Source organism: Carlito syrichta, unplaced genomic scaffold (genome assembly GCF_000164805.1).
Source record: "Carlito syrichta isolate Samal-C Ts95f unplaced genomic scaffold, Tarsius_syrichta-2.0.1 Scaffold165621, whole genome shotgun sequence".
NCBI classification, from domain to species: domain Eukaryota; kingdom Metazoa; phylum Chordata; class Mammalia; order Primates; family Tarsiidae; genus Carlito; species Carlito syrichta.
The window spans coordinates 270092-285768 of NW_007109717.1; the positions used below are offsets into that span (position 1 = coordinate 270092).

Sequence of the window (15677 nt, forward strand, 5' to 3'; positions counted from 1 at the left end):
GCCCCTCCTCCTCCTCCTCAGCTACTCAATGTGCAGACAATGGAAACGAAGACCTTTATGATCTACTTCCACTTAATGACAGGAAATGCATTTTCTCTTCCTAATGATTTTTTAATTAACGTTCCCTTTAGTTTACCTTATTGTAAGACTACAGTATCTAATACCCATAACACAAAAACCGTGTTAATCAACTATGTTATCAGTAAGGCTTCTGGCTAACGGTAGGCCATGAGCAGTTAAGTTTTGGGGGATCAAAAGTCATGTGTGGACTTCTGACTGAGAGGAGGTCAGCATTCCTGACACCCATGTTGTTCAAGGGCCAACTGTACTTTTTTTCTATTTTCCCTGCATTTGCTTTATAAAGTTGGAAGGATACAGAAGTAGGTGATCTTTTTAAACAGACGGGAATGTTGAAAGATCAAGAGGCGCTCAACTTTTTGGGACTGTCTGTTGAAATAATCTAACTCAGGGGTCCTCAACCCCCGGGCCACAGACTGGTCCTAGTCCGTGGCCTGTTAGGTTCGCACAGCCAGAGGTGAGTGGCAGCTGGGTGAGCAAAGCTTCATTCGCACTTACAGTCGCTCCCCACTGCTCACATTAGCACCTGAGCTCTGCCTCCTGTCAGACCAGTGGCAGCATTAAATTCTCATAGGAAGGCGAACCCTACTGTGAACTGCACAGGTGAAGGATCTATGTTGCGTGCTCCTTATGAGAATCTAATGCCTGATAATCTGAGGTGGAGCTGAGGCAGAGATGCTAGTGCTGGGAAGCGTCTGCAAACACAGATCAAAATTAACAGTGAGATTTTACTACACAGAGACCATAATAAATCAGTTTCTTGCAGACTCATATCAAAATCCTACTGGTGAGTGGCAAGTAAGTTGACATACTTCAGCTATACAGCTGTATCTGGTGGCAGGCTTTAAGTAAGTCCACGCACTACCCACCCACTATTTTTTTTAACACTTCTGTCCGTGACTTTTTTTTTTTGGTAATGGTGCCTTTTTTTTGTAATGGTGAGTTGTATAATTATTTCATTATATATTATAATGTAAAAATAATAGAAATAAAATGCACAATAAATGTTATGTGCTTGAATCATCTTGAAAGCATCCCAATACTCCCCTTTCCCTTCTAAAAACCAGTCTCTGCTGCCAAAAAGGTTGGGAACCACTGATCTAGCTGTTTTCCAACATGCCCAGTATCCTCTGGCCCACAGTTTTACAATAAAGTGCAGAGTTAGGGCATTCAAGGCCCATTATCATCTAACCCCAGCTCATCTTTCCGAGACTATTTCACATTGCCAGGACACCTTCCTACTTCCCAGTCTTTGCTTACTACTTAACAGCTCTGGAGATGGGGGAAGCAAAAGCTTTGATCAAGAGATAAACATCTAATTCTTCATTTCCTACAAGTTGTACGACCCGGGACACATGACCTCTCTGAGCCCCAGTTCCTTTATCAGTAAAATGGACATAACAGTATCAGATCCTCCGACAAATAAAAGTACACAGTGCTCACGGCAGAGTGCCCTCATCAGGAAGACTCGCCATCGCTACCTGCTCTAGCTACCTTCCAAAGGTCACTCACACCTGGCCTGCATGCAGCCTCTTAACCCACAGTCCAATCAAGTGGGTCACTTTCTAGCACCCCGTCATCCCTCACTTTGTGGGAAAATCTGTTTCCTTAACCAGATAGGCCAAAATCAACACCTCACTCATCTCCAGAGCAGGACAGTTTCACTCATATGAGAAGCAGTTTTGAAAGCCCTGGTGTCTGTAAGTGAATTCAGGTCATCTGTTCTATCGTCAGAAATAATTCCTTGAAAAAGCTCACTTTTAGGAGCTGAAACCCACCTCTGAGCCATCCAAGGACAGAGGGGAAACTGCCAGCCGGCTCACCTGAGTGGGGTCTTCCAATTCCCTCTCCCTGGGCAAATTTTAGGCTGTTCCTCCCCTGGCCTTTCTTCCAGGCCACTCACAACTCCAGCACAACCCCTGACAGTCTAAAGGCTCAGGTGTACAAGGCCTGGACACGGCAGCACCCCGCACCCATGGGCTGTGGGTACAGTCCTTGCCCAACCCTGACTGCATGTGACCAAGAGGCTCTGTCCCTGGGGTCAAAGGTAACAGAAGTCCAGGGACATAACTAGAGTTTCAAGACTGTCTTGACTCACTAGGGCCAAAGGGGAATGAGAACACAGTAATGTGCTTAACAAAAAGGCAGAGGGGGCAGAGCTTCAGCCCACCAGCTGCGTTTCTCAGCATGTTCATTGAGAACACTGTAACCAGGCTTCACAAGACTTTATTTCAGCCCCTGAAGAAGGGAAACACCATTCCCTCAAAGAGAAGCTGACAGAAGAAGACAGAACGACGTAAGAGCAAAGTCTTTTCAGTCAATCCACAGCCAAGCAAGAGACAAGAGACAGAGAGGTTATTGAAACAAGGACAACAGCGTTATTCGGGCCATGACACTTCAGTTCTGGCACTGGCCCAGACAGACCAGGTGGCTTTCCTTCCTAAATAACCCATAGAACCCTCACACATCTGAGGCCGCCTGTGGCCCAGTTCTGTCATGGCTTCTCCACTGGGAAACAGAGCTTGGCATGGGCTGAGGGTCAGCTCAGCGGATCAACTCTGCAGTCTCGCCCCAAGGCTGTCCCAGCCCTGGCCCAACCTTCATAGCCACCCAAACCCAAATTGAAAAGGCCCTGCTGGCAACCCTCACCACCACCCACATGTCAGCTGTGCCATGTGCTGTCTTGCAATGGGGAAGAAATCTCATCCGTTAATCTTTCTTTGTTTTTTTGGGGGGAAGTAAAAGTATATTTTATTTTTATACACCAAACAGGGTAACAAATCTTACTGGCCTTTTACTGTATTATTTAGTCGTTTTTAGAGGAAAACTTTAACTAGCTCTAAATGGGCATCCAAAAATACTATAATTTATCTCCCTGCTTATAGCAAGTTTACGTAAATCACAGAAAGGAGTTTTGGTCTATGATGATTATTAATATCAAAGTAGTATAAAATAAGAAAATAGCAATAATCACACCTTAATATGATCATTTAAAGTTTTGCATGGTATTTCTGGCCCTGGTCTACATGCATATCTTTTTCCATACAACTGTAATCACAGCATATTAACATTTTATATTGTGGGGTTTTTTTACCTAACATTAATAATTTTTAGGTATTTCTAAGCAGTCTTCATAATTATCACCTTCATGGCTACAGAGTAGCCCACTGCGCTTTGATCTAGGGAACTACAGAGGTCTGCTCTGTATAGAGGAAGACATCAGCTCTCTCGTTCTAGGCTGTGTGTGAGGTCCGGGTTACCTGCCTTGCAGTGTGGCAGCAGACCAAACAGTGTGATGACACTGCGAGCAAGCTCTGTCCAATCAGCACTCGTGGCGCCGAACACCACCCTGAGATGGGGGCTGAACTAGGGAAGGCACAGTCCCGCCTCCTGCCCTCAAGGAATTGTGCGACGCCCCTTAGAGATCAAGTCACTTATACGTTTTTTAAAGTTGGCGGGCTTTACACCTTTTCGAAGTCAGTTTATGGCACTGATGATCTGTTACAGAAGAGCCTGCTAACGATGCCTTTATCTATGTGAGCAATCTGCGTCCAGGACATGTCAAAGACTAAAAAACCAAAGAGGAGTAGATTTCACAACAATAGACTTACATAGAACAATCTCTAAAATAAATGAGCCGCTGAGGTGTTAGCACACCTAGGAGTCTACATAAAAACGGGTAACAGTTGTGACAGTAATTGCTCACATGTACCTAGAATGCAGACAGTGAACACGAAATCGAGAGCTCCAGGCCTAAGAGAGATCCTCTCGCCATTCAGTGTGGCACCTTTGGAATACATCGTGTTTGCTTATTCCCTGCTCTAAGGAGAGGTGGGGGGATAGTCACTAGACCTCTACAGCATAAAACTAGCTGAAGAGAAAACGTCTCACCTGCAAGGACTTCTCTCACAGAATGAAACATGGAAGTAAACACAGAGTCCGTCTCGGGATGGAGTTCTGGGGCCGAAAAGAACAGAGTCAAAAATCGCAAGGCTGCCTGAAAAGACTGTTGCCGTCTTGCCAGGGCCGGCAGTTCCGAAAGTATCTTCGAGTAGGCGTCCTGGTAGAGGGCCGCGTGGGAGATCAACGTGTCCGCTGTCACTTGGGAGCTCTTGGGCCCTCCGTCCCGGCAGCACTGGCTCAGATCAGCCTCCAAGAGTGCACAGACGGCCGGGATAAGGGCTGAGGGAAGGCAGTGGGCCTGGACCCCGAGTGAGGAACAGAGCTGTAACACAGCACCCATCTGCTGCACAGCCTGCTGCAGCAGCCCGGGCAGTGCCGTGGGGGCCTCCTGCCCCAGCTTCCGCTCCTTGAGGAAAGGCCCCAGGACTTGGCACAGCTTGGTTAAAGACACCAGAAGAAGTTGCCTGCCCAAAGCATTGTGGGTTTCTAACTGTCTGCCGGAAGCTGCTTCTGTGTACTGTTTGCAACTAGAGAGGAATGCGGTGATTTTTTGAAAATTGAGCACCAAGCTCAGTTTGATTTGGACAAGCATCTGCATGAGCTCCTCTACAAACGTTCCTACCACCTGGAGGAATTCCAGCCAAGAGGGAGCATCCGTCTCAAGGAGGAATCTAGCACTCGCTTTGAACAAGGAAGTCAGTACAAGCTCAAAAATATCACTAACATACATTATCTTGAACACTGAGCGGGCACTTTTTCCCCTTTGCAGGTAACCAAGAAGCCGGTAGCAAGTCATCAAGAACTTAAGGGCCAGTGAGGAAGAACAAGAGTGTCCCAGTTTGGAGACAGCCATGGACAGTAACAGGAGAAAACAATGCACATGACAGGGCGGCAAAAGGCTGTCCAGCTCTAGAGTCGAAAAAACTTCCAAGAGCCCCAGAATGCTTTCTAATTGTTCTCCCTCCAGCTGGATGGGGAAGTCACTCTTGACCAGGGATAGTAAGTTCTGGGAGACTTCTCCTCTGGGTTCTGTACCCTCAGGTCCAACTTTTGCAAATCTGTTTTCCCAATAAGCCACAGCCATGTGGTCCTTTTCAAAAAGCCAGGGTAGCTGCTGACTTAGAAGAGTTGGGTCACTCTGGGCACCAGAACACAGAATGCTGGAACACCTCCCAGTCATGCACATTAAGAAAGCAGAATGAAGTGACTGCATCTCTGGAAAGAGAGGGCTGTCAAGGATGGCCCTGGATATTTTTTCAAGTGTGATATATGGCTCTTCATCCACTGAGCCTTCCTGGGCTTTGCTCATTGGTAAAGTTCGCAGCAGGACACTGGCCAGGTGCCTCACATCATCTGGACAAAGGTAGGACATTAAAATGGTGAAATTCGACACAACTAAGTGCCAGTGTGCAACTGGGTATGTGAGTGTGCTTACTGTCCCCACCTGGCCATCCCAGCCTGCCATCGTTCTTTGAGTCAAACTTTCTCTGCCAGAACCAATAATAAAGGCAGCATCACATCTCAAACTTTGGAGGGCTTCTTCAGACTGGAAACCAGGTTGCATTACAGTCCTTTTCATTTTCTGCAGGTACAGCTGTTCTAAGCAATACTTCCCCAGAGAGTTAAACTGAGCTGTCAACTTCTCTATCTTCTTCCACTGCTGTGCTTCTACTCCTGGGAGCAGTGGAGGTAGGTTAGAGGTCCCCAGGGCAACCCCAGTCAGGGCCCCAGACACAGAGTGATACCGGCTGCAGTTCAAACTGAACATGGTGTCCACCTGGGCCCAGGTGTAAGAGAGTAGTAGTGCAGCATCACCAACCTTCTGCAGCCACAGCTCAGGATCTGGGCCCAGGGTATCCAGGAGAAGGGCCAGCAGGGGCCGCAAGAGCTCTCCCAGCATCCTCTCCATGGTGCACTCCATGCGTCTGATGACAGGCAGGGGCGTGCTGCTGTCCAGGCTCCTCATGCTGAACATGATACAGTGCAGGAGCGAGCTCAGGGACAGGGACTTCAGGGCCATGTCAGCATCACTCTGCAAACAGGGCAGTACTAAAGACTGGAACTTCTCCAGCACAAGGGACCACGTGTCCAAGACCTGACTCAGAGGCAGCTCTGGGAGGCACGCACAAAGCACGGCAGAGGGGCCCGCGGTCAGGACAGGCTGCCTCAGCGCCTCAGCAGCCGGACGGCAGATCACCCCCAACACCTCCTCAAACAACCGTGGTACCTGTCGAAGTTTGGCATACGTCTGGAAGAGAGTGTGAATAAGTGCCTCCTGGGCTTTCTTGGTTCGAAACTCTGTTACTTCTGCATCAATCCAAGCTGAAGCCAGCAGGTCATCTAAGTCTGGCTCCAAAATCAAATGATTCAGAGACATCAAAGTCTTGAGGCAGCGAAACCAGGCCGGTACGTGTGCTTGCGAGTGGTTGATCAGCAGCTCAGCCAGGCGGCGGTAAAAGCGAAACTGAACCTCTCCATGCCGAATCCTGTCAGCTGCAATGTTGTAGATGTTGCTGTTGGCCACTGAGCTCAGCAGCTGTTCTACAACCAAAAGTTCTGAGGTCCAATCTGATAGGGACAGAGCTTTCGTCTGCTCCTCCTGCAGATGTGAGATCCTCAAGCAGCCAAACAGCCTAGGGAGAGCCTGGAAGCAGAGAAGCTGAGTCCCCTCCTTGTAGTAAGCATCCAGGAAAAGTTTGTAGAGCAAGGCCACCGAGTTGGCCACAACAGTTGCGTGAAGGGACGGTGCACAGTAGCCAGGATCGACCAGCCTGGTGATCACGGTGTCCATGGGAGCTAGAAGGTTCTTCATGGCTCCCATCTTTGCATCCCCTTGCTGCTGGTCCAAGAGCTCCTGCTGGTAGGATGAGAGCAACTCGGGCCGAAAAACTCCACCTCGGAGCACAGCCTCAATCTGACTCCTAACGTCCCGGCTCAGCACCTGCCGCAGCTGATTCTGGCCAGCCTGCGTCCATGTGCCCTCAGAGAGCAAGTGCCTGAGGATCAGGCAGGGCTGGAGCAGGTGCTCAGTCAAATCGCCAAAGGTACGTCGGGGATTCACCTGCTGCTGCTGGAGCGAGAGGTAATAGCCTAGGGCCAGGTGAATGACCTCGAACAACTGAGCTACCACAGCACCTTCAGGCTGCCTGCAGGCCACCCAGCAAAGCTGGCTCAGCAGAGCCACCATCAGCTCTTGCTTGGCCGTGTAGATGACGGCAAGGGCTGGCGTTGAGAGGATGCCCTGGCAGCAGCTCAGGACAGCACAGATGTTTCTCTGGGACCCCGGAAGGAAGAACTCGGCTATCCTCTCATTTATTATCTGAATATTAGGAAAGAAAGAAAACTCATTACTGACCCAAAACCCACACACACACAAAACAATAAACTCACCCTTTGCTCTCATCTTGATGAGAAAGAAATGCTCAGATTATTGTATCTCAATAAACTTGACATTTGCTTAGTGTGTCAAAATAAGGAAAAACTTTTTTTTTTTTAAGAGAAGGTGTCTCACTCTATCTCTAGACTGCCTGCAGACCACCCAGCAAAGCTGGCTCAGCAGTGATCATAGCTGATGATGTGATCATCAGCTGACCTATACCTCCTGGACTCCAGTGATTCCTCCCACCTCTGCCTCCCTAGTAGCTAGCGCTACAAACGCATGCCACCACACCAACTAATTTTTGCATTTTTTGCAAAGACAGGTTCTTGCTATATGGCCCAGGGTGGTAAAGCACCTGTTTTAATTTTTCTACAATCCCATTCCCTACTAATACAAATTCAGAAAAGGATCAGAGTCTTTGTAAATTTGCGGCCCCTCCTGAATAAGCTGGATTTTGTTAAGGCTTGCATGCTAAAAGTACTTCCTCTTAGGTCCTAAATCTGCAATTCAGTTTAGATGCTACCAAGCAAACTACTCACTATCACTTGGGTTACAATCCTATGATCCAAAAAACATGTTTATAGTCAACTAGACTTTTTCCACTAAAAAAAAAAAAATCCAAGCAAAAGGCATTCTTTAAAAATAAAAGCAAATGTTGCCAGTTACTACTTCTCTACAGCAGACCACCAATTGTTTACTGCTCTCAAAATTCCAAAATTGACAAATATCAGAAACTATGAGAGCCAGGCAGATTCCTAAATTCACTCATAGGCTAAGTGACTTGCTCCCAGCTTTATAGAATCTTGAGAATGAAATCTATCCTGGGTGCCAAGTTCAGCAGCACAATGAGAGAGGTATTTTTATTTCCATTTGAGTAGCTGCTGGCCACAGACTTAGGTCACTCTGGAAAAGCTGTAACAAAAATAATAAGTCTGTAAATGCCAACGTTCTACTATATTGATCGTCCAAATTTTTCATTACACAACTCATTAATAAAAATTATTCCCACATTTACACCTGGTAAGTGTAATTTGTTTATAGGCTGCATATATATACAACAGTGTTAATATTTTACATAATTATACAGCATTCGTAAAAATTACATAAGTATGTTTTTTTAAACAAAAAGATATTCTAAGATTTCTTCCCATACCCCAAGGACTATTCAGAATAACCCACTTTGGTGACCATTGGTTTATTATTTTAAAAAGTGACACCATTTGGAACACAATTTCAGGAACCATTAAAGTTTATGAACCATCAGCTAGCTCAATCATTTCATCTTTCTCGACCACCAGTACACTTATGAAGGTGAGCCACTGTGTTGGTTTCACAGCACAAGCTTGCATTCAGGCAGATGATGTTCAAATCCCAGCTCTGCCGCTCACTAGCTATGTAACTTTTAGGAAAGCTACTTAACCCGAGCCTGACACACACTACGTGTTCATTAGTAGTAGTTTTTACTGTAATTAGATCTACTCATGGTATTTCAAAATACTCATTTTTGACAATGAAGCTCATACTTCTGATCTGAGATTTCAGAATAACTTGTAGACAAAAAAACCTTTGAGGAAGTTCCTATCCAGATTTTGGCCTTTTATCTCCCTCCAGGCCAACAGCAAGGTATAGGAAAAAAATAAAACCAGAGTGGTATAATTTTCTGGCTACCATTTCCAATTTAAAAATTTATCAACAACCTATCTATGAAATAGTTCTAAATTTTTCTTGAAAATCAAATATCAAAATACTTAGCACAGTACAGAGCATACAATAGGCAACTGACAGACACCAGTTATTATTATAATTCTAATAGTGTCATTACTTGAGTCTCCTCCCCTACCTCGCTATTTCCTGTAACTTCCTATAATTGACCCCAAAACAAATAAGCCTCTAGCATTAACAGAAAATCAAGAGATGCATGTAACACAAGCAAAGTGTCTGTTAATTACCTTGACCAGGGAAATCTGAAGGTTAATTGTCTTTCCATCCTTGAGGAGATTCTGCAATTTTCTGCTATGTAAAATGTTATCTATGTAGATCCAAAGCCTTTCAACAATACCTTCCTTTAGTTCAAGTTTTTTCTTATAAAATGCAACCAATGACTGTCTTGCCCAATCAAGTAGTACCTGAATTTGGAGGAAACATACACTGAAATAAATGTATTGGCCACGAGAGAAAGATGCTGGACATTAAAGGACCACTGCAGTCATAACCAAATGCAATCGCCAGGAATACAAAAACAAATAACTCTCATTTAAAACTTACCTGTAGTAATGTTGTGTAACATAAATGTTTGGGGATATCTTTTTTCTTTTTCTTTTCAAGTCGGGGTGTCACTCTGTCACCCAGGCTGGAGTGTGGCACAAATAGAGCTCACGGCAGTCCTGACCTCCGCGGTCTTTCTGCCTCAGCCTCCTGAGCAGCTGGGACTACAGTCATGTGCCACCATGCCCGGCTAATTTCTTTATTTTCTGTAGAGATGAGGTCTCACTATGGTTGCCAGGCTGGTCTCAAACTCCAGGGCTCAAGCAATCCTCCCAAGCCAGCCTCCCCAAAAGTGCTAGGATTACAGGTGTGAGCCACTGTACCCAGTCTATTTTGGTATATTAGAATGTTTACTATTCAAGGATGAAAAGGGAAAAACAACTAATTTTATCTTCATCTAGGGCAAACAGAATGTTTTAGGTAAAACTCTGCATGTCTTATTCCCTTTTCTGAAGGTATGCAGGCATACCTCCTTTTACTGCACTTTGTAGACACTGCTCTTTCTATAAATTGGAGATTTGCAGCAACCTTGCTTCAAGTAAGTTTACCGGCACCATTTTCCAACAGCACGTGCTCAATTAGTGTCCCCTTGTGTCACCTTTTGGTAATTCCCACGATATTTCAAACATTTTAATTGTAATTATTATTATACCTGTTATCAGAAAGATCAGTGATTTCTGACATTACTGATTAATAACTGCTGATAATTATAATTGTTTGGGGGCACCCCAAGCCACACCCACATAAGATGGTGAGCTTCATCAATAAGTGTTGAGCACGTTCTGGCTGCTCTGCCAACCGGCTAGTCCCCCGTCTCTGTCCCTCTCCTCAGGCCTCCCTGAGACACAATAATTTTGAATTTTGAAATTCAGTGAACTAGCAACCCTACAATGGCCTCTAAGTGTTCAAGTGAAAGGAAGAGTGGCATGTCTCTCACTCTAAACAAAAGCTAGAAATGATTCAGCTTAGTAGAGAACACATGTTGAAAGCAGAAACAGGCCAAAAGCCAGGCCTCTTGCACCAAACAGCCAAGTTGTGAATGCAAAGGAAACAAATTAAGTGCTACTCCAGTGAACACAGGATGATAAGCAAGTAAACAGCCTTACTGCGGATATGGAGAAAGTTTGAGATTAGGCTTTGGAGTAAAGCCCCAATTCTCTTCAATTCTGTGAAGATTGAGAGGTGAAGAAGCTGCAGAAGAAAAGTCTGAAGCTAGCAGAGGTTGGTTCATGAGATTTAAGGAAAGAAACCATCTCCATTACATAAAAGGGCAAAGTGAAGCAGTAAGTGCTGATGGAGAAGCTGGAGAGGCTGCAGCAAGTGATCCAGCAGATCACTGACGAAGGTGGCCATGCTGAACAAGAGTTTTTCTTATTTTTTTTTTAATATGGAATGCTTCACGAATTTGTGAGGTTTTCAATGAGATGAAACAGCCTACTGGAAGATACCATCTAGAACTTTCATAGCTAGAGACAAGTAAAGTCTGGCTTCAAAGGACAAACTCTTTTGGTAGGAACAAATTTAGTTGGTGACTTTAAGCTGGAGCCAATGCTTACTGACCATTTCAAAAATCCTAAGGCCCTTAAGAATTATGCTGAATCTGCTCTGCCTATGCTCTATAAATGGAAAAACAAAGCCTGTCAAGCACATCTGTTAACAGCATGGCTTACTAAATACTTTAAGTTCGCTGTTGAAACCTACTACTCATAAAAAACGATTCCTTTCAAAATATGACTGATCACTAGGCAACATAAGGTGACCCTGTCTCTAAAAAAAAGTAAATTAGCAGCTAGGTACAGTGGTACATCTGTAGTACCAGTTACTTGGGAGGCTAAGGGAGGAGGATCACTTGAGTCCAGGAGTTCAAGGCTGCAGAGAGCCATCATCATGCCAGTGCACTCCAGCCTGAGCAACAGAGCAAGACGCTGTCGCTTTAAAAAGTTAAATAAATAAGAGCTGTCATAACCACCCCAACCTTCAACAATCAACCCCCTGATCAGTTAGTAACCATCAACATGGAGGCAAGACCTTCTACCAGCTAAATGATTACAATTTGCTGACAACTCAGATGATCATTTAGCGCGCTTTAATTTTTTTTTTGAGTTGGAGTCTCACTCTGTCGCCCAGACTGGAGTGCAGTGGCCGTTCCCGGCCACCGCAGCCTCGATCTGCTGGGCTCTGGCGATCCTTCCGCCTCAGCCTTTCGAGTAGCCGGAATTACAGGCGCGCGCAACCACAACCGGCTGATTTTTTGATTTATTGTAGAGATGAGGTCTCGCCAAGTTGCCCAGGCGGGTCTCGAACCCGCGGGCTCAGGCAATCCACTCACCTTGGCCTCCCAAAGCACTGGGATTACAGGCTGAGCCACCTATTAGTGCGCTTTTAAACAATAAAGCATTTTTAAATTAAGTATGTACACTGGTTTTTTTTTAAAGACATAATGTAATCGCAAACTTAATAGACTACAGTATATTGCAAGATTTACTTTAATATGGTGGTCTGGAAAGAAACCTGCAGACTCTCTGAGGTCTGCCTGTAATAAGTTTTAAAAGTTAGAAGTACAACAGCAACTGCTCAGAATGACCAAAGAATGAATTGCACCACAAAACCAAAAAGCAAACTAGAGTCCTGGACAACAGAGCAGGCAATGAATTTATGGCCAAGTCCTCAAAAGCAAATGCAACAAAAGCTAAGATTGACAGGTGGGACCTAATCAAACTGAAAAATTTTTGCACAGCAGAAGAAACCATCAACAGAGTGAAGAGATAACCCACAAAATAGCGAAAAATATTTGCAAGCTATGCATCTGACAAAGGCCTAACATTCAAGATCTACAAGGAAGTCAAACGCATTGAAAGGAAAAAAAAACCCACTTAAAAGTGGGCAAGGACATAAACAGACAGACATTTTTCCAAAGGAAGACATACAAGGAGCCAACAAACACATGAAACATGCTCAGCCTCACTGATCATGAGAGAAATGCAAATCAAAGCTACAGTGAGATAACACCCAACACCAGTAAGGATGACTATCATTAAAAAGTTAAAAACAGCCAGGCTCGGTGGCTCAGCCTGGAATCCTGTGCTTTGGGAGGCTGAGGTGAGTGGACTGCCTGAGCCCGCAGGTTCGAGACCCGCCTGGGCAACTTGGCGAGACCACATCTCTACAATAAATCAAAAAATTAGCTGGGTGTGGTAGCACGCACCTGTAGTTCCAGCTACTTGGAAGGCTGAGGCAGAAGGATCGCCGGGAGCAGCCACTGCACTCCAGTCTGGGTGACAGTGAGACTCCAACTCAAAAAAAAAAAGTTAAAAACAAGAACAAAAAACAGGTACAGGTAGAGAAAAGGGAATGCTTCTACACTGTTGGTGGGAATGTAAGCTAATTTAACCTTTGTGGGAAGCAGTGTGGTGATTTCTCAAAGAAAAATTGAGCTTCCATATGATCCAGCAATCTCTCTTCTGTAAATACACCCAGAAGAACATAAATCACTCTACCAAAAAGACACACCTGCACACACATATTTACTGCAGCACTATTCACAAGAGCAAAAACATGGAACCAACCCAGATGCCCATTGAACACGGACCGGATAAAGAAAACGTAGTACATACACATAATGGACTATTACACAGCCATAAAGAACAAAATCATGGCCTTCATGGCAATACGGATGCAGCTGGAGACCATCATACTAAGTGAACTATCACAGAAACAAAGAACTGAAAACCACATGCTGTCACTTGAAAGCGGGCCCCAATCATTGGTCACAGGAGCACAAGGGCGGGATTAGCAGGTGCTAGCCAGACACTGGGGGGGGGGCACATGGCAACACACTGGGTACCTGGTCCACTGTCAGTGGAAGATAGGGCAGCTGGAAGCCCAAACTTCACCCGCATGCACTTACTTATACAGTCAATATTCACCTATACATCAACTCTAAAGTTTAAAAAAAACCCAAAAAACAGAACAGGAGTCCTGGCTGCCCCCACATTACCAGCACCTTTAACTTCTAAAACTGTTTATACTTCATCCAGGAGGCAGAGACAGCCAATATGGAATAACACACAAGTGCTTTATGACAAGGAGGACTATGTATGCAGTTTCCGGTGCTCCTCATGATTCTTCATCCACAAAATGTTGAAGGGGGTGAGGGCTCAGTTCATACCATTAACTGTCAACAACAGTATGAATAGTGGCAGATGCCAGAAAGAAAAAACCTCCCAGGATTAAAACCTGGATCAAACTGCCTGCCAGGGCCTCCCCGCCATCATATCCACGCAGGCAACTACCAAGGCACCACGGTGAACCTAGGTGCAGTCAAGCAAAAAAACCACTAGGTATGATCAATGCTAGCATATGTAATCCATCTTTGACACATTTTGTGCTGCCTTCTTAAAGATCAGCAAATGGGTATGTATTAATCCAGTTTCATGAGCCTGTTGTACTGGTGTTTATCACACTGACTATTTTTTTAGCTTCAGAAATCTTAACAAAAAGTAATGCCTTTCTTGGTACCTAGCCTATTTCTAGATTGGCTTTATACAAATGCTAACACTTCTCTACTTCCCAATCTTCAATTTATCAAATTCTGAAGATTTTAAATAAAGTACCACCAACCAATTGCTTATAGAACTTTGCTCTGAATTTATGAACAAATGGAGACATCAACAAACTTTCAGAAACTAACTTCCACAACTTAACTCTCAATGTGTTCATTAATACATATACTTAATGAGTTTTCAGCAAAAATTTATTAATGAAATATCTGACGTATCACTTTTATCACTGATGTTACTTTTAACTTCCAACAAAGATCCCCCCTAACCTTTTAAAATTGTAACCAAATGTCAACATGCACTTTATACAAGTGATAAGTATCTTGATAGTCTGTAAAGACATGAGTTTCACTATAAACTTACTTGTTCTTTATTTGGAAGGAAGCACTGGTGGGAAATCCAAGCAAAATGAGCTAGTTTTAATTTATCCTCCCAGGAAGTTGTCTTGCTCTTAAGCTTAAGAGAAATGCCAGAGTAAACAGCAGCCATTGCTGTAGTTTATCTGTAATTAAAAGCAATGAAAAAAAAAATACCACAATAAGGTACCAGAAACAAACAGTATTGCAACTTATCGTCTGCATAATACACATTATCTTAAAATATTGTAATGAATTAAGTCACATCAACAAAATTGTCAGGGGTTAATCTATACATAAGATGCTTGATTCTGTGAATTTTCTAAGGAAGATTCTGACAAAAGCAGGCGTAAAATGGGCTGCACACACAAGTATTTCAACTGTGATCAAAGATCCCATTTGCAGAGGTGAGTGTGAAGGAGTTCAACAAGGCAAAAGTCAAAGTGTTTAGGTTACTCGGGGAAAGTGGTTTTGGACTGAAGAGGAAAGATAAACAAGCAGTATCTATCCGACGAAAGTAATATGCCTCCAGGTGAAAAAGAAGCATAGGCTTAACCTAATCCCAAAGGAAATACTGCTGCTTTAGATGTAACATGATTTCTCACTCTTTTATTCATTCATGTATGAATTTACAGCACACAGAAGATACTTACACAATTAAAATACCGTAAAAATAGAACATCATAAAATCATGAATAGGGGTAGAGGGAGCAAACATACCAACCATCTGCAGCTATTATAAAACTGGGTAAACTTGACTCTGAGTTTCCCAAAAGTTACAGAAAAAAGAAAAACACAGACCAGATTAAGTCATTTTCATTATAGAAAACTGGACAAGTCAATTCCTCAAGAAAGAAGAATTCCCATAACAGCAGCACAAAAAATTAAAACTAGTGCAAATAAAAACAAATTCGAGCCACAAAGATACGTTAAAAAAAAATCAGGCCAGACACCGTGGTCACACCAGGAATCCCGGCACTCTGGGAGGCCGAGTCGGGAGGACTGCTGGAACCCGGGCGTTCGAGGCCAGCCTAAGCCACACAGAGGCTCTCCACCAAGAAAAAAATTCCCGGCATGGCAGACACACCCGCAGGCCCGGCTACCCAGAAGCCTGCGCGAGGGCCGCCCGAGCCCAGG

At 44.3% G+C, this 15677-nt stretch overlaps 1 protein-coding gene across 1 annotated transcript in view; it reads right to left on the bottom strand.

The window, feature by feature from the left end:
• Positions 1 to 14682, bottom strand: part of URB2 (URB2 ribosome biogenesis 2 homolog (S. cerevisiae)) — a 36144-nt gene extending 21462 nt beyond the window's left edge. Inside the window, exons 1-3 of the mRNA XM_008051112.2 lie at positions 14548 to 14682; positions 9310 to 9486; positions 3970 to 7300 (exon numbers count right to left, since the gene is read on the bottom strand). Of these exons, the coding sequence (XP_008049303.1) occupies positions 3970 to 7300; positions 9310 to 9486; positions 14548 to 14673 (3634 nt within the window). The 5' untranslated portion in view covers positions 14674 to 14682. The remainder of the gene's footprint in view (positions 1 to 3969; positions 7301 to 9309; positions 9487 to 14547) is intronic.
• Positions 14683 to 15677: the final 995 nt, after the last annotated feature.